At 32.9% G+C, this 25046-nt stretch overlaps 2 protein-coding genes across 2 annotated transcripts in view; both read right to left on the reverse strand.

Moving 5' to 3' along the window:
- LOC133191282 (MAM and LDL-receptor class A domain-containing protein 1-like) overlaps positions 1–12365 on the reverse strand; it is a 127725-nt gene extending 115360 nt beyond the window's left edge. Inside the window, exons 1-4 of the mRNA XM_061327034.1 lie at positions 12284–12365; positions 10855–10925; positions 5084–5254; positions 27–107 (exon numbers count right to left, since the gene is read on the reverse strand). Coding sequence (XP_061183018.1) covers positions 27–107; positions 5084–5254; positions 10855–10925; positions 12284–12365 — 405 coding nt within the window. The remainder of the gene's footprint in view (positions 1–26; positions 108–5083; positions 5255–10854; positions 10926–12283) is intronic.
- An 8317-nt stretch (positions 12366–20682) lies between these two features.
- On the reverse strand, positions 20683–24713 carry LOC133191283 (acetylcholinesterase-like). Its single transcript, XM_061327035.1, has 3 exons — positions 24705–24713; positions 21110–22635; positions 20683–20992 (listed from the first exon to the last, which is right to left on the reverse strand). Exons 1-3 carry the CDS (start codon positions 24711–24713, stop codon positions 20683–20685), a joined length of 1845 nt encoding a protein of 614 aa, XP_061183019.1.
- Between the last annotated feature and the right edge of the window lie 333 nt (positions 24714–25046).

The raw sequence follows: 25046 nt of genomic DNA on the forward strand, positions 1-25046 counted from the left end.
AAACGGAAGTGTTCTCCGAGACTTACGTGTAGATTGTGCCTGTTTCCCTCATCCACAAACATACTCTCTAGTAGGTTTACCACGTCAGAATCTGGGTCGACGTTACCCTGTAAACATTAGACATATCTCTAAACAAAATCAACATAGCAGACCTCATCTTTTTTAAGTTCGATTACGAACAATTGTGGGTGAATAAGGCTATTCTGCCTTAAAAACTTCTTGTATTTACTTGATATTCTACAATCATTGCTGTTTTTGAGGTCAATACGATGATTTACCCACCTAGGAAGTACAATATTCACCTAGCGCGAAGGGCATTTTTTTTTTTACAGTATATGTTGAAATACATGTTGATCTTAAATTTTGCATACTTCACTTTGAAAAAAAAAAAAACACGGAAAATAAAGACATAATTGTGCATCTTTTACAAATTAAAACTGAGTTGTATATTACTGAAATAAAAATTAATCATAACGTACCTGTAGATCCCCTTAATCTATTTAATCAAGGGATGTCCTCATATTAATAGCGATTCTCTGTAACCACTTAAACTTCTTTGCCACGCATGGTCATCGATATTGATGAAACTTTGCCCATTATTACAACTTGACAACAGAAACATATATCAAATAAAATTTCGTTGCTATGTGTCTTGGTTGCCATGGTAACAGCCAGAAAAGTTGAAAAAATTGAGATTTTCGGCTACTTCAAATCTTTATTAAGCCTTAAAAAAGACTAAGAAAAACAAACAAACCATTCTCCCAAAAACATGACACTTTGTTGTTACTTATGCTATAAAGAAACTATTTAGAATTTTTCTCTAAGTAAGTGGTAACCATGGGTACATTTGACATACATTTTAGATGCTGAAAAATGCTGAAAAACACTCAATATTCACTAATGTTAGATGTTACATGATCAAACTCAATCAGTAATTGAAGAAAAACGATAAAAATATTCGACATTAAGTAATTAGGTATTGGCAATATTATTCTAAAAATAACTTTCATGGTTGCCATGGTAACACAGTGTAACCATGCAAAATTCATTGCTAAGATTGGGTTAATGCTACTATCTTGAGGAAAAACAATAAAATTCATGACTGGCACATATACATCCTTAGGACCTTGCAACACCGACAACATAAGAAAAAATGGGATTAATTGTTACTTTGCAGTGTAACCATGGAAACAATGTACCAGTTGTTTAAAGTGATATTTTTTTACTGCTTTAGGAAACTACTTACCTTTTAATCAAGGAACATATGATTTGACTCACCTTGAATAGTACTTATCTGGTAGAACTAAAGTTGAATATCATATATTGATAAGGTTTGTTGAAAAATACAACACTGTTGCTATGGTTACCAAGAAGGGAAAATGTTCGATTTTGTTAATTTTATATCAATATTAAATCCTATGTGCCAGCTTTTTGCATCCAGTTAGAGATTGGGTGGTAGTCAAAATTGAAAGTCAGGTTAGTTGTTCATATATATCAATCATAAAAGTTTTGGGAATCTACATACAAGGATACGTATCCAAGGAAACAGAATATTTTTCAGATTTTTATGCATATTTTTTCGGCTAATTTCCATAGCAACGCTCTATTTGAAGAATTGAAATTGAATTTTTTGAAATGTGAAAATTAGGGTCACACCAATGCCTTTAAAAATTGGTCATCAGTTATATAGAAATATGCTTTGTAAAAAGATAGGATAAGATTAAAATACTAAAAGAGTAAATTTAAAATCCCTTTGTGGTATTAAAACCATGGCAACCATTGCCAACCTATACGAAATATCATATTTCATCCTTGGTATATGTTACAAGGATCTCTTGTCTATTATTTGCTTGCATTTCAACCTATAATTGTTTTTATTCTTAAGTGTATGACTTTATAAAATTAAATGAACAAAATTATTACTTTTGAATACTTTGTTTCCATAGTAACGTATGTAATAGTTGATTTACCAAACATGTTTATCATGCATTTAAGACATCAGGCCTTCAACTTTCAGAAACAGTCATTGTCACTTGTTTGCTTTGCTGCAAACGTTAACTGTGGGACTCTGAACATGTTGAAAAATGCCATTTTTCAAAATTTAGGACATGTTGCTATGGTAACCATGACACGTAGCAACCAATTTTTGCCTGATTTGAATTTACGGTATCAAAGACTTTTATCATAGAGAGTTTGGAGAAATTCTGAGACTATGCGTGCCACAGCTCCTATATAAAAGTTAAAGTCAATACAGAGAATGGCTCTTAATTCTTTGCTGAAGGTACTTTATTTATTCATTATTATTGTTTTATTTATTTATTTATTTATTTATCATTATTTTTATTTATTTATTTATTTTTATTTATTATTATTATTATTATTATTATTATTATTATTTTTTTTTTTTTTTTTTTGGCAAAATTCAAGAACTCTGCAATTTCACAAAGATTGTTTCCAGTACCTGGCCCCAAGACCATAAACTGAGAATAGACTTAAGTCAAAATTTTGATTTTCAATATCGAGAGTTTTATTGAATGTTTTTACTTAAAAGGATGACTGCACTTAACGCCTGTTTTGGGGTCTTTTTTCGGTTACTTCTCTTGCTTTTATATCTAAACCTTATCTCACTTTTGTATGTTTATGAAAGAATACTGTCAATTTGAAACCACATTTAAATCTTAAAATGATTTTAGACTGAGATACAATAAAATGATTCAATGTTTTTTGTCCTTACTGCTTTCCAAATATAGTGAATTTACACTTACCTGTCCTTGATTGAACATTAGATATGCATGAAAGGTGGAGCTAACATTGTAAGAATGGGTCTAAAATTAGACTTGATAAATAACAATGACATGTTCGAAAAAAAGAAAGTGATCACTCTTTCCAGTCTCCCTCTCCATTCTGTATGGCACAAATACACTTCTGACAAAGGTTTCAAAACGAAATTAACAATATGAGCACGTCAATGTAATTAAAGCAGATTTTATAGCAATGCCAGATGACTTAACGTGTTCGAACACTGTGTCCTAGTTAACACAAAACATGCTACCTTACAAGTCACCTGACGGAATTTAGTATTCACAAAGTTACCTGAGGTAAGAAATCACGTGGTGAATTATAATATTCAACATGTCACAATCCTTGGTTACAACACAGAGAGCGAATGTAAGAAGAAGCAGTTTTTTCTCTTTTTAATCATGAGCGCATGTTTGTCTATTAATATCCTTTTGACACATTATTATTTATGCAAATATACAACTACTGTTAAACGTAGAACAATAGACAAACATGCGCAGACTATGTATAAAGTCAGTAAAAAAGTGGGCGTCTTCATTATCAAACGGAGATTCAAGAAATTGTGATGACCCCTGCCTTTGAAAACAGATTTGAACTTCGTAAATACACACTTTTATTAAAAGTAATTACATAAAGTTGTAGATTGGATGTTGACCATTCTTGCAATGAAAAGAAAAATGCTTGTTTTGAAAGTTTATTTTGTCGCAAATTCCACATGTCCTTAAGTGCAGTCATCCTTTGCAATATTATATCACATTTAATTTCAAATATATGATGAAAATTTTGTTTCATTATCAAAATTATTTCAAAAGTTATATTGGTTTGAAATTTTGACTTAGGTCTGTTCTCAGTTTATGGTCTGAACTCTCAAAAAAATTGTTATGAAATGAAAGTACCAACTCTCTACTTTACATTGATATTGATATTTGAAATGGGACATTCAGTGATAGTCCATTAACTGGTATATGAAGACAGTCCTGACCAATTTATGCACAAAGTGAACCTAGCTCTTTTTACCCACATTTTGTGAAGCTTTTTCAGAATTTTACAAAATTTCCACGTTTACTTTGGCAAACATTATTCAAGTTATCATTTTGAATATAAATCTAATTGAATTTTGCTGATTCTGAAAAAGTGTATTATTTATCCTCTTCTTTGACAATAATGGAATAACAGTCATTTATCCGAGTGAAATGTTTCTCTCTTTTCTGAGGGTCGATAAACCTTAAAAATTCATTTTAAGGTGTAACGACCCTCTGGTCTAAATTTCACTAATTAATTTAATTGAAATTAGATGCAAATGGAAAAGAGTACGTATGAATCAATGCTTACTTTTTAAAGAATGAATTTTATGTCTGACCATGACGTAAAAAAAATTGACAATAGAAAAAAGCAACAACTTATCACAACATGAAATTAAAAATATAATTTATAAAAGAAAATAATATTTAGTTTCATACATGTTAAATTTATATAAGAAAAAATAATTTTAAAACATTGGTACCTGTGTTTCTAAATGAAAAAAATGCATCCGGTTCATCAGCAAGAATTATCTCTTTTCAAAATATTTTTTTTAAAAAGAAATGTCTGTATACGGTACAGAAGAAGTTAATGTATCTTTTAGATTGTTTATAAAGAAATAGAAATATTCCAATATGTAACAGTTGAAAAAAAAATAGCTGCAAATGTTTTAGGCCAAATGTTATTAACTACTATCAAAAAGTCTGGCAAATAAAAAGAGAATACAAAGTTTGTTTCTGATATTTTGAATGAACTGACTAATAGTCTGTACTAGTAAACTCTAGTAAGACAAAATATCAGACATTTTATAATTATTTTGAGGGGAGTTATCTCTCTTATTTGGGGAATGTTCCACCTTAAACAATTTTTGAGGGAAAAAACATGTACAGATATATGTTGTTTCCGTTAAGTTTTCATAATCGTTAATTGGAAACTCTAGAAAACGATTTGATGATAAGATTCCCTGCTTTAATTCTAAGTGATGAAAATTAAATAAGTAAAACATGATGTTAATTGAAATGTATATTAATTACATAAAATACAACGGCAAAGCGAACGTTTGGATGCAAACCATTATGAAAATACATTTAAGTGCATGTTATGCTTCGATTTTAGGCTTTACGTACCGGATGCTTTGCTTTTAGGATAAAAAAAAAACCTAGATAACTCACAAAGAGCAGAAATTTAAATTATTCAATCTTGAGGAGTCTGTAAAGGGTGTCTACTTCCTGTGTAAAGGTTTCTGCTTCCTGTCTTTCCCTACCTTAAGAGCTTCTTCTATAAGTTTAGCCCCGCCTTTAGCGTTGCCTCCCTTGCCACTGTCGTCGTTGTTGTCTTCGCTATCGCCATTCTCTTCCTCCTCATTCTTTAAAGTTCGAAGCAACAACTGGTCAATATCCTCCTCTTCCTGTCCGAAATTAATGCCTGCTGACTTCTGGATAAAAATAGAATGACCTTCATGACAAGTTAATCTATCAATAAATATATCCCAGCAACCAACGTAAGCGCATCTTGATTACGAAGGAATAATTTTGCAGAAAAAGATTTCTTAAAAAGGGTGCTTTCTGACAAAGAAGATGGGCGAACAAGGTGAGGGAAATGCCTTTAGTGCGACAAACATGAAGGTAAAAATTTAAATCTCAATTATAACAAAATTCTCTTTGATAATTCATCTAAAATTAATGTAAACTTTATGTAAAATCTCCACCATTTGCAAAAATCTTATTAAGATTGAAATTATTTGCCTATGAAATAGCATACACACACCAGGCCAAAAAGGATCATTTTCTAATACTACAACACAATTTTTCGATATGAGTGGGTCTTCGCTCCATTTTTTGGAAAGTTTATCCTCAAAGTTTGCGTAAAAATAAACATTTTTTTTGGTTAATAAAAACATGGAGCAAAGACCCACTATACCTTAAAAATTCACTTTTATGACACAAAATTCGCATCTTTCCGAGAAATACTTGAAGTCCATTTAGTTTAATGCCACTATTCTTCATTAGCTGTGTAGCGAAGTGGTTAGCGTGTTAGTCTCAAAGGAAAATGATACATTGAATTTTTATTGCTAGGGTTCGAATCCCACGAATCCCATATTACTTTTTAATAACAGAATAATTTTTGTCAAAAAAATTTCCTCAGAAAAGTGATTCTGTATCAGAATTTCATAAATTTCAATAATGAGAACTTTAATTTAAATGCCAAATTCATAAACTGAATATGATTTTATATATCTGAAGCTGTAGGCATTCTGCACGCCCATTTCCTTTCAAACCTTTTAGTTATAAAATCATTGCATGAAACCCTGAATTATTTTTGTTTATTTCTACAGGTGTATACATGTAGGTCGCATTCCCCCTTATTTTTTTTTTTCAAAATAATGATATCCTTTTATTATTTAAGAATTTAGGCATCGGATTCAAAATTCAGTACACATGACCTCAAAAAAACTTTTGACATTATCTGTAAATCAGTAATTTATATTTACTGTCAACTGATATGTTGTGTCCTTTATTCAACATGCATGTATAGTATAAGTACAATTTTAAACTTTTTTTTTTCTTGTATTATAAATCGTTTCAACCAAATTGTTCTGTACTACCAAGTAAGGATTTATTACGTCAATAAATTATAAGGAGTTTTTAAACTTGATTCCGATCCCAGCGGCGGATTCTGAGGGGGAGGGGTTACGGGGGTTGCAACCCCCACCCCTTTGGATTCACTAAAAAAAAAAAGAGAGAGAGAAGAGATTCCAGAATATTTGTTGTGTTATACTTTAGAAATTGTTCAGTAAAATGCTATGCAGAAATGTATGCAGAAAATTCGGTTTTAAAAAAATGCCCCCTCCAAGAAATAGGATTTTCGGGTTCGGAGATTTATTTATTTATTTATTTATTTATTTATTTATTTATTTATTTACTTTTATTCTTTTATTTATTTATTTATTTTTTTTTTTTGGATCAAAAAATTTCAGGCAATCCAATTTTTTTCCTTGGCTGCCCCCCGCCCCTTTCAAAAAAAAAAGATACTACGTCACTGTAGTATTTCTATTTTATTTAACTATATGTAAACGTGCGTTATAACAACTCTCATTTCCTCTTCACCCCCCCCCCCCTTTTGAAAAATTTCTAGATCCGCGCCTGGATTCTGTTTGATCTCTACTTAATGTCTGTAATTTCCAAATACAATATGGTTTAAACTAAAAAAAACTTTTTTTATATATGTTGTTAGGTTTTATACAAATTCAGTAAGCACCGAGTAATGCGAGATGTTTGTGACAATTTAATTGTAGATGAACATGTATCTAAATTACCACGATTCAACCAATTTAGTCTTTTAATCTCCAACCAAATCCATTATTTTTTATCCTTGAATTTTTGTTCGTGATAGAAAATACTTTTTTATATAGTTAACTTTGTATTTCCTATATTTATTTTTCCGTACAAGTGACTATTTTTCGTCAAGAGGCGTTAAGAAAAGGACTTATCGCATGATCTTTCAAAAATCGTAATTTTATGAAAAATATTATCTATAACGGTTACCTTATTTATTAAAATACTGAATACAATAAACGTTGTTGAAAGCATATTTTAAGAGATATTGAGAGTTGAAATTCAAATACGGCAATATGCATATATCAGTCGGATTTCGGCGAAATACTGCTCTGGCGTCATAGGCGACAATTTGGTGGTAGAGAGATGAGAATATGCACACTATTAACGGAGTTATCAATGACAAATGCAACTAAATTATGAAAAATGCTGAAAATATTAATTCCTTAATATATGCTTCTCAATTACTATAGAAACATTAATTAGTTCTAAAGTATAAGGCTTTAAAGATATTTTCGTTTTTTATTCAAAACATTTAGAACCTGTAGCTCTAATTACGGCAATGTTTCGTGATCGGGAAATTATTTTTCGAGATCGCCATCCTTTAAAAAACGAAGAAGACTTGCATAAATTAATATTATATATAAAACGAAGAATAACAAAGTTATATAATGTTCAATTTGTTAATCAAATAAGTTAATACTTGTGATAAGAAGACAAATCAAATCGCATTGTTATGGCGAATTCTTCGTCTTCGCCATCTTCCCTCGCTATCGTCGCTGCTATTTTTACAATGTTAACAGATTTTTTTCTTGCTGACAATTCTAACATACAAGGTTGAATATTCAATTTTCTATCGATAAAATAAGTGATTTGGTCGTCCACAACGCAGAAAATTCAGGTTGTATCGCGTATATTTTAGTAAGGTTAATGAAGAGATGATCAGCCATTGTCGCCTTTGACGTCACAGGGTCACGTGATCGCTATCTAATTATCGTAGATTTTAATTCAAGGGTTTACATTTGAGTCAATAATTGGTTAATTACCGCAATTTATCCACAGTAAAAACACAGAATTTATAAATTATGGTCATAAGGAACGTAATACGCTTTTAATTTCAAATAATTTAGAAACTTGCGATAAGTCCTTTAAGAAACGAGTTCGTAACATTGAAGAACTTTTTAGGTCACCTGAGTCACTCAGGTGACCTATTGCTATCCGTTCTCGTCCGTCGGCGTGCGTCGTGCGGTGTGCGTCGTGTGTTAACATTTGAACATTTTTAGCTTCTTCTCTGAAACCGCTGAACCAATTTCAACCAAATTTGGCATATAGCATCTATGGGTAAAGGGGAACTAAAATTGTGAATTTCATGGTCCCTGCCCCCCTGGGGCCTGAGGGGTGGGGCTAAAACCACCAAAAATAATGCAATCTTTAAAAATCTTCTTCTTTACTCCCGGACTTCAAGCAGTCAAACTGTTGGCATCATTGTAATAAGCATTGAGCCCCCTACCAAAATTGTGAAATTCATGGCCCCAGGGTCAGGGGTTCTGGTGCTAGGGTGGGGCTATATAGATCAAATAGTGAAAGTGCATTATTTCTTTGAAAATCTTCTTCTCTGCTCCTGGGTATTAAATAAAGTAACTAAGTACATAGTTATGAAGAGCGAGATTGCCTCTTCCAAAATTGTGAAATTCATGGCCCCAGGGTCAGGGGTTCTGGTGCTAGGGTGGGGCTATATAGATCAAATAGTGAAAGTGCATTATTTCTTTGAAAATCTTCTTCTCTGCTCCTGGGTATTAAATAAACTAACTAAGAACATAGTTATGGAGAGCATGGCTGCCTTTTCAGAAATTGTGAATTTCATGGCCCTTGCGTCAGGGGTTCTGGTGTTAGGGCTGGGCTCTATTGATTATATAGTAAAATTGCATTAATTCTTTAAAAATCTTCTTCTCTGCCCCTGGATATTAAATAAACTAAGTACATATTTATGATGAGCATGGCTGCCTCCTCAGAAATTATGAATTTCATGGCCCGTGGGTCAGGGGTTCTGGTGTTAGGGTGGGGCTCTATTGATTATATAGGGAAAAGGCATGAATCATTTCAAAATCATCTTCTCTGCTCCTGGGTATTTTTCAAACAAAGGAAGTGCATGGTTATGATAAGGAAGAATGCCTCTTCCAAAATTGTGAAATTCATGGCCCCTGTGTCAGGGGTTCTGGTGAAGGGGGGGGGGGGAGCTCTATTGATTATATAGTGAAAATGCATAATTTCTTTCAAAATATTTTTTTCTTCTACTGGTTATAAAGTAAATAAACAAGTGTATAGTTATGATGAGAAGGGGTGCTTCTTCCAGAATTGTGAGTTCGTGGCCAATGGGTCAGATGAGCTGATGTTAGGATGGGGCTTTATTTATTTAATAATATGGTGAAAATGCATTTCTTTGAAAATCTTCTATGCTTCTGGGGATGTTCAAGGCAAACAGAGTAAAAGTTTTAATATGCAAGGGTATTTTTACCAGAATTTTGAACACCTGGACCATTAAATTTAGTCAAGTGTTCTGGTCCTGACCAGAGCTCTATTAACTTGTATTCTGCTGAGCAGAGTTATTCCCCTTTGCCATTCACCTTTGATAATTAATCAATGTAAATAATGTATTTGAAAGCTTAATAGAATAAGAGAATTATGCAAGAAAATTTATTGTATAATAAAAAAAGTACTTTCATTGTTTTAATGACTTGGAAATAATAGATGAATAAAAATGAGACAAAAATAACTTGTCTTTTTAAATGTTCTTTAAAGGCCAAGAGAGGCCATTGTGAAAAGTAATAATATGGGGTTAAATAATACACATTTTGTTAATAATCTGCATGGGATGCATGGGAATAGTGATTAAGGGGGGGGGGGGCAGATAGATACTAGACCAATTATTTTGTTGATGCTAATCATACTATTTTTCTTGCTTTTGGGCAACAAAGCTTCATTTATCAGTTTATGGATCCTCTAAATTGTTGTATTGTACTCAGGTGACCGTTAAGGCCCTTGGGCCTCTTGTTATTGTCAAGACTGGAAACACCGAGTTAGTCACCCGGCTCGATGTCGAGTTAATCACCTGACTCGATGTCGAGTTATTTACCTGACTCGATGTCAGTCTTTTTTATCCCTATTGTAATCAATGAGGAAATATATTTACATTTCAAAAGTTTTTCCTCATAATAACTAAGAAACTTTCAATAATCGGATGAGAGTAATCAAATAGGAATGATAAATAATCAGATAGAAATTAAATTTTTTTTTCGCATAGGAATAACAACTTATCGAATAGGAATCACATTTATCGAATAGGGATGATATGTTTTAGAATAACAATTTTTGAATAGGAATAACAAAAAAGTATGATAATGCAACGTTTTACACGCCATAGCAAATAAAGGATAATAATTTAAAACTCTTATATACATGTTGTTCCCATCTCAGAATAAGATAAATGCGCCTTATTCAATTTTTCAGCGCAGCCGTCAGACACAGTGTGCGTCAAAAATGTTTTAATTCAGTGCTTAATTATTATTTGATTTAAATATCTGCTGGTTTTGTCGGGCAAAACGATGAAATTTTTGTGTGTCACTGGGAGGTTCGTTATAGTATAATAAAGAATTTCCAGATTAAACCATTTGTTCTAATCTCAGGTGGAAAAAACCCTCACCTTTGAGATGTGTGAGTCATGCCTCTGTCTGAGCTCATTAAGGATCTGTCTGGCCTCTGCTTTACCAACGACTATAAATGTAAGAAATCATAAATCATGATAAAGGAGATGCTTAATTCTAATTATTGAGAAAATATGTACATTTAAACGTGAAATATTATAGATGTAGAATATTTAACATATATAAGATGGGTATGCGTAAACATTATTCACTAAAATAAGATTTATTTATACTGTTCTCATATTATCAGGTTCTTGTAGCAAAAGAGGAGCATTCAGTCCAAGACCTATGTATTAAATTTATAAATTCATAAATATTCAATGACACCGAAAGACGAAGGTCGTTTCTCATAATATCACTCCTAAAATCCCGTTTGTGGCGTTTTAAAAATAATTGCATAAGAAAAGAATAACAGTAACACATTCAGTCAGTAGCCCCCCCACCCCCCAACCCCCCACCCCACCCCCATCAGATTACTAAATAAAAACTGTATTCGGACCATGCAAAATAAAACCTGCCTTTGAATTATGACATTACCAAAATGTTATTGTGACGTCTTTTACTATTTATGATCGAGGGAAACTAATCTTTGATGGAAGCAAAACCTAAAATGAAAAGCCCAGTCTGCCAATTAATTACAAACTTAATTAAGACTTTATACGTTAAATGAAATATGGAGATAACGAACAGTAATCAAGCTCGGAGGTCCACTGAAACAATACAGATCGGGAGCAGAGCAAACACGGACCTCTAAAAACATCAGAGGTGGGATCAACTGTCATGGAGGAGTAAGCATCCCCTACCGACCAGTCATACCCGCCGTGTGCTCCTTGTCATCATGAAAATAACGGAAAAATCCGTAGACAATTCAGTGTGTAAATATTTGCCTAACAATTAGTACGAAAAACGTCAGTCAGCATTCTACTTAATGATAGATTTTATTTGCTGATAAGTCACTGTATCGAACATAGAACTTGTGAAATGCTCACTTTAAACAAGGCTGTTTATATCCTTGTTTCATCAACTTATTTGTCAATAGCTTGTCTCGTTTTAGAGAATGATCTTGCGTGTCGGATCAACTGGGAAACAAAAACTCCATAAATAAATTTCTAGCTTTAATGGGAAACATGCAAGTATTGTTTTTGTAACTGGCATAGCGACTGGATTAAAAAAAAAAGGTTATTACGAAAGGTTATTGCTAACAATACCAATGGTCACGGAAGACTGTATAATTCTTCCCGTATATAGATATTTTGGTTGAGTAGAATAGTTCAAAGAAAATTGACAAGGCACGAATGCCCCAATTATCTATTTACTTAAGTATCTATTAACTTTCATCTTGTCATTAATATTAATGTTATTATTTTAGAATTCTGTTTAATTGAATAATGACAATGCTATATTAACGCGTCCATAAGTAAGACTTACTTTTATTTCTGTCTCTGTGGGCATGAACTACAAGGCATTGCAGAATCGCCAGCAAACTCAGCACCCTCATATTGGTCCCCATCTCAGCTGGGTTAATGAAATTGAAACAGAAGTACCTCTTTATATGACGAAAATCATGTACATGCGCATGCAGTTATTTTGAAGATTACAATGAAAGTTTTTGTTTGGGGTTAAACTGATTTCTGTTTGGGTATCGAGCCTGTTTTATATACCTACGTGGGTGGATCGAAGGTCACGTAAACTGGGTTTCACGATATGTGAGTATGTAGATTCTTAAAAAGTTGGTATGTCAACCCAAAGTATCCCTGGGGGTTGTTCCGTCAGTGTCCAGTTAAGTGGACACGACTTTGAATTATATTAATTAACATACTAGTTTGATAAACATCTCAGCCGAAAAGATTTTCTTCAATAAAGAGTCGAGCTTTTACTGCAAAGAATTGTCCAGGGATTCTATTTTATCAAACAAACGAAATAAAACTTCCAATACTGAAAGTGTTCTTTATCACAGAAGTATTGATTAGATCTCACGGTATGTTGTTTTGGCCCTTTAACCTTGGAGTTTGACCTACTTTTGGAAAACTTTAACCTTGGCCATAACTTTTAAACAATTGGTGCTATGGCTTTCATATTTCACATGTGTAATCCTTGTTACAAGACCTTCATTTGGATACCAACAACTTTGACCTTTGACTTTGACCTTGGGGTTTGACCTACTTTTGGAAAACTTTAACCTTGGCCATAACTTTTGAACGGTTGGTGCTAGTGCTTTCAAACTTCACATGTGTAATCCTTGTGACAAGACCTTTCTATGGATACCAACAACTTTGACCTTGACCTAGGAATTTGACCTACTTTTGGAAAACTTTAACCTTGGTCATAACTTTTGAACGATTGGTGCTTTGGCTTTCATATTTCACCTTTGTATTTCTTGGGAGAAGGCCTTTCCTTGGGCGCCATTAATTTTGACCATTTGACCTTGACCTTGATGTTTGACATACTTTTGAAAAAACTTTAAACTTTTCCATATCTATTCAATGGTTGCTGCTAGGGCTTTCATATTTCACAGGTTTATTCCTCGAGACAAGACCTTACTTTGGGTACCATTATTTGATTTGCACTTGAGAAAGTTTAACCTTTGCTATAAGTTGCCATACAGGGTCATCAGTGTTTCACAAACACATCTTGTTTTTTTATTCTTTATCAATTTTTCATCGGCAAAATGTTAAATACTTGCATTCAGCTTATACACAGACAGCTTAATTTTGTTAAAGAAAAAATCGTACTTGATACTGGAATATATTAATACATGTAGTATATTAATATCTGTTTAGAGTGTCATAAAGGTCCGATATGCCGGGTGTTTGTATAAATTATTTTAACATGTTTAATGCATTTCACGATGATAAATCAATTCCTTGTTACCCTGCATAGAGAGAACGACTTTATCAGATTCAAATACAAAATAATTTAAAAAAAAAAAAAAAAAAAAGAGGAAAATGCATGTAACTAAATTTCATCCGTTTTAGTGTTGAGGGTTGATTTTATCCTAAAAATAACAAATTTGGTTTTTTTTTTCGGCTGTGATGAGCAAACATGGTACATAACTCACCTTCCCTTCGTTGCAGTGTACGTGCATACATTCAGCCTTTCAGTTTTTCGGCTTAGCATTTTACGGTAACTTTCATTTTGCATGCCATTTCTTTAATTTAGCACTGACTCAGTTTGATTGACCTTTAGCAGTTTAGTATCATTTACAATATATATTATTTCTTGCATTTTGCATCGCATTTACTATGTTTTATTAGTTTGTTCTTATACATTACACATATAATCAGAGCAGAATTCAAACTTATAATACTCTGGTTTCATACATTTACGACAATACAATTACGATTCTCTACGCTTCGTACGGACTAGTCTATTACTAAAATAATTTTCAGAGAAATAAACGGGAAGCAATGCAACGTAGCCTTTGTGACGTAACTGACATGACGTCATAATCAAATGTGCACAAAACAACCCCCGACCAACCTTAATTTTCAGTTCCGCATCTTCAAACCGCACGAGACATTTGGAACGTCTAGACTATGACGTCGTATGTTGCATTTCCATAAACAAAGTTTGAAAAGTGCAAAATTTTAGCAATTAAGGAATGTTTAAAAGTTTTGTGTGAGTTATTGGTGTGTAGATCACACAGACTTGTCACGTAGGCATATTTCATGAAGTGCGCTAGAACGCTTCATGAAAAATATGCCTACGTGCAAGTCTGTGTGATTTACACACCAATAATTCACACTAAACTTTAAAACATTCCTTATATTTACATTTTACTTGTTCAAAAGCAACAAATATATATACTTAATGTTTGAATTATTCGCTGCCCTATTTCGTTACATTTTTATTAACGTCTCTGTAGCTCATTGTGACGTCACTTTAGCGCGAGTTTCTCTGTGCATATTTCTACGCGTGACTATACACGAAATTGGGATTCAAATCAATTTCACAGTTGGCTTAGTAGAAAAACACAGCAAAAGTAAATATAGAACGTTTAATCTCCTATCTGTAAGCATTATCCATTGAATTAAGGTAAGTTTATTTTTTGTGAATTTTTAGTTGTTGTTACCGCGTTTCAATAATTGAAATTAGATTTCCACGAAAAAATGTTTTTAAATGTGTAATACATTTTCAATGATAAATCAACTTAATCCTTCTCTGATGCCAGACACCTCTACCAAGGGTCATGGATTTCACAAATTTGGTTGAAGGCCATTTGCTCATTATACCCATGCGAATAGTATGCTGCTTTTTTCCAAGAGGAGAGGAAAACATTTTCAATTTTGACATGAATTTTTGATACATGGCCAACAAAGTCCCAAGCTGCATCTGCCTATTTTCTGGATTTTCACAAGTAGAGTGTTGACCTCGTAATACGCATACAAACAGTTGTCTGAGATGTGCATGAATATAGAAAATACTTTTAAAGATGGCTTTGATTCAATCTTTCATAAACATGTATTTATTTTATAATATAAAATATCCCCTTTCCATTTTTGGACATAACGCCTTTTCAAAAACAGGCCGGGGGGAGGGGGGGGGGGGGTAGTCTTGCTATAGTTTAAATATATAAAAATTCATTTATTGGCTTTTTGGTCCCTTGAACATTTTCTTGCAGCATGGTTAAACTCTGGCAAATAATCGCATTTTAAAAAAGTTTCATCGAAAAGTTAGAAAAAGATCCCCCTCGAAATTAGGCAGTTTAGTTTTGTTTTGTTTTTTTTTTTTGGGGGGGGGGGTCTTGTTTTTTGTTTGCTTGTCAATTTTTGGGGAGCCCCCCCCCCCCTTTTCAAAAGCACGGGCCTGTCAAAGGCATAATAATGGCTCTTCATAATAAAGCCTTTTGGGAAGGCGTAATAACGCCTTTTGAAAAGGCGTAATAACGCATTTTCAAAAGGTGTAATAACGCCTTTTAGAAAGGCGTAATAACGCCTTTTGAAAAGGCGTAATAAAGCCTTTTTGAAAGGCATAATAATGCCTTTTATAAAGGCGTAAAAACGCCTTTAGAAAAGGCTTTATAGCGCCTTTTAGTCGCCCCCGTGGCGCAGTGGTTAGAGCGTCTGCTCTAGAGTCGCGGAGTAAGGAGTTGATCCTTACGTCGCGGGTTCGAATCCCACTGTGGGATGTGGAGACCGGCCCTTCGGATGAGACCGTATAAATCGAGGACCCGTGTCGCAGTAGGTGCTGGCACGAAAAAGATCCCTTACTGCTCAAAGGCCGTAAGTGCCGAGTATAGGACAAAATTTGCAGCTCTCCAGTGAAAAATTCTCGAGAGGGACGTTAAACAACATACAAACAAACAAATGTAACGCCTTTAATTCTTTTTCTCTATAAGCTTTCGAACGGAAGCCCAATAGTGCAAACCAAAAAAATAAAAAACGAAATTATTGAATAAAGAAAACGAAATTATTAAATTAAAAAAAACAAAATTATTAAATAAAAAACGAAATTACATGTATAATGAAGTGAAGTCATATCCAAAAAAACAAACAAACAAACAAACCAAACCAAAAAAAAAAAAAAAACACTCTTAACAAGAAAACATCTGAATAATTGTTTTGTTTTGATTTTTTTTTTTTTTTTGGTTTGGTTTGTTTGTTTGTTTGTTTTTTTGGATATGACTTCACTTCATTACTTCATTACATTTGAATCATTTCGGTTAAAGGCGATCTTTATATTGAAAAGGATGAAAATGAATTTAAAAAAATGTTATATATTTTTTTTTTAGATTTAGCAACACATGGTCTCAGGCACTTGTTTTTTTTTAAATAAAATCCTGTGAATGATGCCATTTTTCTGACTATAAAGTTTTTGTTTTTTTTGTTTTAGTTTTTTGTTTTTTGTTTTCTTTTGTTTTGTTTTGTTTTGTTTTGTTATTTTGGTGAATAGGTAGGTAGGTTTTTGAAAGATGGGTGGACGCTAAACAGAGAAAAAAAACTTGGAATGGCCTAATAATGAGTATAGATTTCTTTGTTCAAACCGGATTCAAAAAAAAAAAAGCAAAGCAGAGCACCCCCTTTCAATAAACATATCGATCTCAATATAGATATCCGTTACGCATTCATTGACTCACACACATCCTCACAATTAAGTTATATATTAAGGTACGCTGGTAACGTTCATTGTATAAAGCATAGCCAGAGAGAAATGGAGTTAACAGTTGGAATACTTCTATAAATTTTCATAAAGATATCTGAAGTACGTACTCAGTAGGATGCTTCAATTGTACCCCATAGGCCTCTTGTTAAAGATGATTTCGATTAAAAAGCGATTAACCAGGTCACTAAATGTGTTTATACTTATATTGCAGACTTGTTCATTATATCTTAAATTCTTTCCAACCATAAAAATCTCCACAAATGGAAGAAGAATTTTCTCCCACAGCTTTCAGAACTTTTATGTTACAATTGATGTTATCATCTGAAATATCCAATATTTCTTCTGGCGTGTTCCGGACGAGTGAATTTTTAAGATATTTTCATATTCCTTCTCAAAATCCTTGACCTTAAAATCTCTGTCCTGATCTATGACAGATATATTTTTTCGTCACGTATGTCCCTGGGTCATTTAATATCGCTCTACCCGTATCTGTGTCATATGATCTGGTTCTTTCAGGTACTCGGATCCTAATTAAGGTTCTAAAAATCAGCAGTTAAGTAATTGAAAATGCTCACAAAAATGTTACTGAATTCTCAAAGTAATGTGTATTTACCCGTGGTATTTCTTCAAAGTTCATCATTATTGTTCATCATACGATATAGGAAAAATAATGAAATCTCAAGTATATATTTTAAAAAAAAAAAACGCGAATAAGAGCACGAGTTATGCATTTTCTAATTGAAAATTAATCAACATGTATATTTTTTGATAAAAAAAAAAGAAAAAAACAAAAAACTATAGACATTCAGGCATTCGGAGAAAACTGTTTTCCATACTTTTACCGTAATTTAATTGTATTAACTTCAATTGTTATACAATATATAGTGTAAAAACTTGCATTTGGTTATTCCAATTCTTCATGATAATATCTAATTTTTCCACCTTTATTCGGTGTGGATGAAGCAAAATAGGTTAGGGCGGAGGTGGAATATATCTGCGTTTCTATATGGAGTGCCAAATTAACATAACAGCTATTTAGCATGAGGGACGTTATCGATACAGTATTATTATTAAATTAGTATACGTACTTTACTGAAAGTATTATTATTAAATTAGTACATAATTATGTACTTTACATGTGTAAGTTTATGTAACTAATATAACTGTCTTAAGTAAGGAAATATGAATGCAAAAAGCACAGAGATACTAAGTTTGTTACTTGCGGTCTACAGAAATATAGAAGGTAGGCACTTGACGTCTTATTCACCGAACAAATACTAGTATATGTATTTACATGTTAACAGTTGTTATCATATAGTCTATAAATAGCCCCTATATAATCTATACAAACGCAAACAGTTCATAACACTACATATTCACCGGATTTGAAGCCGTATTCACCGGAGGGTGAGTGCGCGTGCAGTGGCATTGTGACGTCACAATCAATACCTCAAACAACGTTGAGCTCATTGGTTGCACGGTCGGAGCTAGCTAGATATTGAGCAGGAAAAATTGTTTCGCAAGTCTATGGCAGGATTATTTTCTTAACATTTCGATGTCTTACACACAGCGAAAGGAAAACACAGAAGATATAGGTTGTAATCTGGACATTTGATTATTTTTCTACGACAGAAGTTCGTTAATGAAAATGGAATCGTCAGGCAGACTTCAATGTCTTATTCATTCAAATTCTGACTATATAATAAAACAATTATGGACTCTTTTGATGGTGAATATATGGTTTGTTATTCACCAGAAAAATATCAATATTGACCTCGGCTTCACCTCGGTCAATATTGATATTTTTCTGGTGAATAACAAACCATATATTCACCATCAAAAGAGTCCATAATTGTATATTATCCCTCTAATGCTGACGTTTTTGTGCTGACATATCACAACTTGTCTTTTCATTTTTAACTATACTTAGTATTTTAATTATCTTAAAATAAGGCTCAAATTTAAGGAAAGTCTAGTCTTAAATAGAAGAATATCCTTTTTAAGTTTGAAATGTAATATCCAGTATCATCAAATTAAAAGTGTTTTGATGTTTTACACCACTATTACGTGTATGAGATAATTATCTATGTTTGTCTACATCAGAAACTACTCGTAGATACTGTCATAAGAGGCAGTCATATACCCGCAAGTAAGTGTTTGCCTCTAAATGTACTCTCATTTGTATCTAAGTAGTTAGCGAAGAAGCATGAAAAGTTATTCCATAGTTTTTAGCATTTTACGCTCAATTTGATACCTCTAAATAGTGACCCATGGACATCTTTTGTTAGTATTTCATACAATAAATTCACTACAAGTCTGAAATTAAAGAATTCTCTTTAAAAGGGAGTTTTGGGGGGAAACTTTTGTGTCCAAAGAAAAAAAATGACTTCAATTCGCCTCCGATTTGAAATGAAACTTCTGAAACCTTCACATCTTGGCACCATCAATCACACACTGTACTAGTATTCCATAAGTGGTCTGGCTTCTTTGTCAAAGAGGAGTTCTGGGATAATGGTTTTTCTTTTTGTACAATAATGTCATTTTTGGCCTCATATTGGCCTCCGAAAATTAAAATTCCGGAATCTAATTATTGCATATTTACAGGACACCACCTTTCGTATTTAAAAAAATGACATTGCTACTATATAAAATGTAAGAAGAGTTTTTGTAGAAAAACGTAGGTTTCTACTATCAATTGACCCTAGAATAAGACTTTTTTTTTATTTGTTTTGCTACTCTACAGGATGCTATTAATACGATCTTAACTAGCTGTGCGTAAAATGTAAAAGGAGTTTTGGAAAACATGCAGGTTTTGTAGAAAAATGTTTAAAATGGGTTTTTTCCCCCAATCCTCTGCCCCAAAGATGAAAATGAAACCCCTTAAAAATTATTGCACATTCAAAGGACACCGTTAATCATATTCCAAACAATGGATAAGTTACTGCTTTAAAAATTGTACGAGGAGTCTGAAGAAGGTCAGGACGTACAGACGGACAGACGAACTGGGCCAACAAAAATATACCCAAACGTTTTTTAGAAACCAACTGATAAAATCGAAGGGCCACTTAAAAGATAATTTAAATGGATTACATTTTAAATTTAAAAACAAACAAAAATGTATATTGTCGGATTTGTTTAATTCAGCTGGAGTGCAACAAAAAGCTCACCTGTAGAGTGCAGGAAGTCTGATGTAACTCGTATACTGTTCATTTTTTTTCCTTCGAATGCATGTTTAAAAACAGATGATGCAAACTTTCTTCAAAAATCATGAAAATAACAATTAAAGCCCTGTTTATTTAAGTAAAATACACTGTAAATATAAGGCGCATAAATTTGAATTTTTCACTCTAAGTTTCACTATATGTCCTATGAAGGGATAACATTTTTATAGATTAATTTATAAGGATGAAAGCAAAACGTATATAAATTTGAACACTGAAGAAATTTTACAAGTTTTAGATATTTTAGAAATTTGCAATTTGCGTCATTTACCAAAATATATCAATCCGTGCATCCACATTTTGTTTGTATCATTTATCCTTAATAATAATAAAAAAATAACATTAAGGGAAATTTAATTCTTCTTTTCCATAGGACACCAGTATACCAATATGAAGAAACCAAAAAGCTTCTGTTATTTTGTCAAAAATCAAGTTTTCTTCTGTGTATTACTGTATTCCCGGATCATATAGGCAACAAGATTTCGATATTCCACTGCATTCTACTTATATTTCAGTTTCATATCCCTTTTGATAGTTTCTAACAAAATAACAAAATATTAACATAGTGAAAAACTTCAGAAATGTGATCTCACACTTGAAATTATACTGTTTGGCAGAAGATGTATAATGTGTGCTTGTCTCTATGCTGAACACAGGATGTTGTTGTTGAATGTATGGTATTTCATGTAACCAGAAGTCTGCTTCCTGGCTTTTGTAAGAAATTTTTGAGCTAATGTTATCCCCAAGTTGTATGAAACTTTTGTTGTGTATGTTATAGCGTGGCCAAAATGGTAGTCTCGGGTCATTTGGGTTCCTAAAACAGAAAGAAAAAGGTTGATTACATCAGTTTTATCAACTGTTGTAATTTGTAAATGCAAGCAAATATTGGAAATACATGTAGAACAATTTATTCTTTTTTAAAGATTCCTACCCTGTGATAGCAAAATTGGACCAATACTTTCTCATCTGAAAAGCGTATAATAGATCCTCTTCTGTTGCCTTCACTGTCGTGTTTGGATCGAACTCTTGCAGGTTTTCAATAAGAAACAAATACACAACATCATCAGAATGAGCCGCACCATGGAACCATTCTGGGGGTGCTGATTCATTGTACATAACCCCAGGGTAAATGGGACTCTCTCTTGATAAAATAAACCTAAATGTGGACGATTTGTTGTTAGAATGTATGTCTATGATCTCAGTTGATGGTGCAATGAAAAAAAGGTCAGTGAATAATTCTGTCCATCTACGAAATTGATCTTGAGATGTGCTGTTCTTTGTAAAACCGTAAAAATTGCCGATTTCCGAAAAGAGCCGTTTGTTCCTTCCATAGTACTCCTTTAACATAGCTTCCGGGCCAACATTCCATACCCAGTCAGAAGGGATTAATGAATCGTCAATCTTCTTATAATATCGTTCTAGGGATTCTATAGCTGGAAACAGAACAGATCCTTCCGTGTCGCAATTGGTGACGATGACGTCAAGAGACTTAAAAAATGCAAATGCCGAGGAATTCTGATCTTTCAAAATTTCTTCAGGAGATTGTTGAAATAAATCATTGTCGACAACAGGTGCTAGAGGAATATAGCTGGATGGATATGTGTAGGAACTAGTGGGTAAATACCTCATGCATATAATTCTCATTAAGATATTTTCCTGGAAAAATGGACACAAATGCACGGAAACAGCTTCAGATGTAGAGTATGTGTCATAACCTTGGCGTGTGACCTTTAATGATGAATTGGGAACTCCACTCTGCATTATAACGCGGTGGAATAAGCCTTCATTTTGTGGAATCAAAGCCAGAAACCCCACACTGAAACCACCTGCTGATTGGCCAAATATTGTAATGCTATTCGTGTCACCTCCGTAATCATCGATATTGTCCTTCACCCATTGTAAAGCCATCATTTGATCCCACAATCCATAATTTCCTTTGACGGTGGATTTTTTCAAAGCCAGAAATCCGAGCAAACCCAGACGATAGTTTACTGTCACAACAATAACATTCCCAGTTTTTGCAAGCATACTTCCATCATAAAATGAGGCCGTTCCTACACTGTAGGATCCGCCATGTATCCAAACCATAACGGACTTTTTAGACAAACTCTTCAGATTAGGAGGCGCATATATGTTCAAATGTAGACAGTCTTCACTCAGTCCATGTTTGACAAAATGATAATTATAAACTTGTGGACATGCAGGCCCGAACGCTGTAGCATTAAGAGTGCCATTCCAGGAACCGTATGGCCTTGGTTTTGTGAATCTAAGTCTGCCAATAGGTGGTTGGGCGTATGGAATCTGTAGAAATCTGTACAACTCAGTCGTGTCATAACTGGAAACTTCTACACCGAGTATAGCACCCAGCTTTGTTTTATGAACAAAATTCTTTGTTTTTTGTTGTCCCGAAGAGATTTTAAAACATGCAACGATACTGATGCAGGTCAAATGTAGTAACTAAAAGTAAGAAGAACACATTTGAAATATCCCTTCTTGACAGGGAATGGTGATCATCTTTGAACCATATTTTGCACTTTTTACGCGTGATCGATAAGTCTTGACATGCAATCACATGTAGTTTCTACTAGAAGCTTAGAATACTAAATGTAGATATATAATTTAGCTGTATATGAAACTGGTGAAGGATTACTTACCATGTTTGTACTGAGTGTTTACAGCTGATGTGATAACGCACTGTAACCTTTCGGGTAGCACGGACAGATTTCTGTCAAATGTGTGTGTAAACAGGGAAAGATATCGATTATCAGATATTTTTGAGGGTATGATACGTTGCATTTAATCGAGAATAATTTTATAAACCAAAACCATTTGAACGAAATAGATAAAGATACATTATTTGGTCTGTTTGGAGAGATCTGTACTGGGACACGTGATTGTCAGTTCGTGTGGAGGGGGCTTCACGGTGTCAACCTGTAGAAGGTATTACTGGTGGTATAAGAAAAAAATATATACATTGAATATAGTATGTTATGGAAACCCATTTAGGAACTATCCAAAATATTTTTGAATTCGATATTACGAATTGTCGGATTTTTTTTTAAAACAAAATAATATTTATATCTTAGGTTTTTAAAGCTATATATGGTGTATCTAAGCTAAAAAAAATGATAATACGAGATTGGGTGTAGATATACATGATATAATGTTTTTTACTTTTAAATTTAAATTTTCACCAATTTTGAACTCGAATAACCTCATGTTTCTATAATTAAATTGACTTTAAATGTGTCTTTTATTTAAATGTGGAGTCGGTAAATAAATCGGTTATTGTTTTAATTTTTTTGATATCTTTGAAACACGGTTGATTTAAATTGTGTAGTTTACAGAAAAGTCCTATCTTTATATAAAGTAATAAGTCAAATAGAAAGATATTTTAAATTTTGGTTATCTGAACTTACCAAAAATACGCCATATATGACTTTAAGCTTTAGAATATCAGATTCTCTAATAACTAATTCTTTATACAAACTAAAATTTTACTAGCTTTTCTAAACTTTCTTTATACAGACTTGAATGAAAAATTCTGTTCTTTTTCTGTTAATCAGTCAATATTTTTGTATTTCTATCATGTGTGGCTTATCTGAAATTCAATCCCATATTTTTCTTTTCAGATTATGAATAACTATATACATGTATATTTGTAAACTTTTTTTAGCTGAGTAAAGATTGATGTGCGATACACATTGTCGAAAAACAAAATTTTTATTTCATTGTATAAAATTTTTATTGTTCATGGCTAATAAATTAGACATTTATAGGACCAGTGTCTATACAGGCCATTAAAACCTAGAATTTGGGTGATTATATGGCGTTTTTAAAACCCCCTTCCCCTAAAAAGAAAAAAAAAAGAAAAATAATTAAAAAGAAAATAGATGCTTTCATACCCGCACTTAAGGACAGATGATACAAACAAAAAAATAGATGTCTGGAATGGTATATATTTTTGGACCCATTTTGGTTGTAAATGATGCGAATAATAAATTTCTAAAATATTAAGAAATTGTAAACTTTTTATGATGATCAAAATTTTACCTTTCTGCAACCATCCTTATTAATCTATACAACTTTTTGTCACTATAAATCCAATTATTGTGAAACTTTGAGTGAAAAATGAAAATCCATTCGGTTTAAGTTATTCATTTTACTCCTCTGAACATGACTTAAGTTGTTATTTTTAAGATTTTTGACAAAAGTTTGTTTGTATCACCTGTCCTTAATTGTTTACCTCTAAATGTACTCTTTGTGTAATGAAGATAATGAAGAAGCCGCAATATTTATTCAAAAATCTACTTAAATATAAATAAAGTTCTTGGAACCAGGGGGTTTTTTAGTAGGAAAGAAACGTCGTTTTTCGACCCCTATTTGACCCCAGAGGTGAAAATAACTATTCCGAACCCCTATTACACATCAAGCCATACACCATCGTCCAAAAGATGATTTGGCTACTTGATAAAAAGTAAGAGAAGCTCCGGGAATCAAGTACGTTTTTGTAACTGTTGTTTTACGACACCCATTTGGATCCCAGGTTGAAACTAAAAATTCCGGAACCTAAGCCTCATTGCACATCTACAGGACTTCAAAAATCACCTTTCAATGATTTAGCTACTGCGTAAATTGAAAGAGGAGTTCTTGGAACCAGTTTTTAACGTCATTTTCGACCCCCATTTGACCCCAAGGAAGAAAATGAAAATTTCGAAACTTTATTGCACAACTACAGGACACCAGTAACTACCTTCCAAGATATGAATTGGCTACTGCGTAAAATGTAAGAGGAGTTCTGAGAACAGAATATTTTTTGTAGAAAAAATGTTTTGAACCCCATTTGAATGTGTCAATGATGAAGGATT

The sequence above is a fragment of the Saccostrea echinata genome, unplaced genomic scaffold (assembly GCF_033153115.1).
Source record: "Saccostrea echinata isolate AGI-Se365-2 ecotype Australia unplaced genomic scaffold, CSIRO_AGI_Sech_v1 ptg000023l, whole genome shotgun sequence".
NCBI lineage: Eukaryota > Metazoa > Mollusca > Bivalvia > Ostreida > Ostreidae > Saccostrea > Saccostrea echinata.

Coding starts and splice junctions, on each gene's coding strand:
- LOC133191283 (XM_061327035.1), bottom strand. Junction 20,993..21,109: donor TCCAATTTTGCTATCACAGG/GTAGGAATCTTT, acceptor TTTCTGTTTTAG/GAACCCAAATGACCCGAGAC.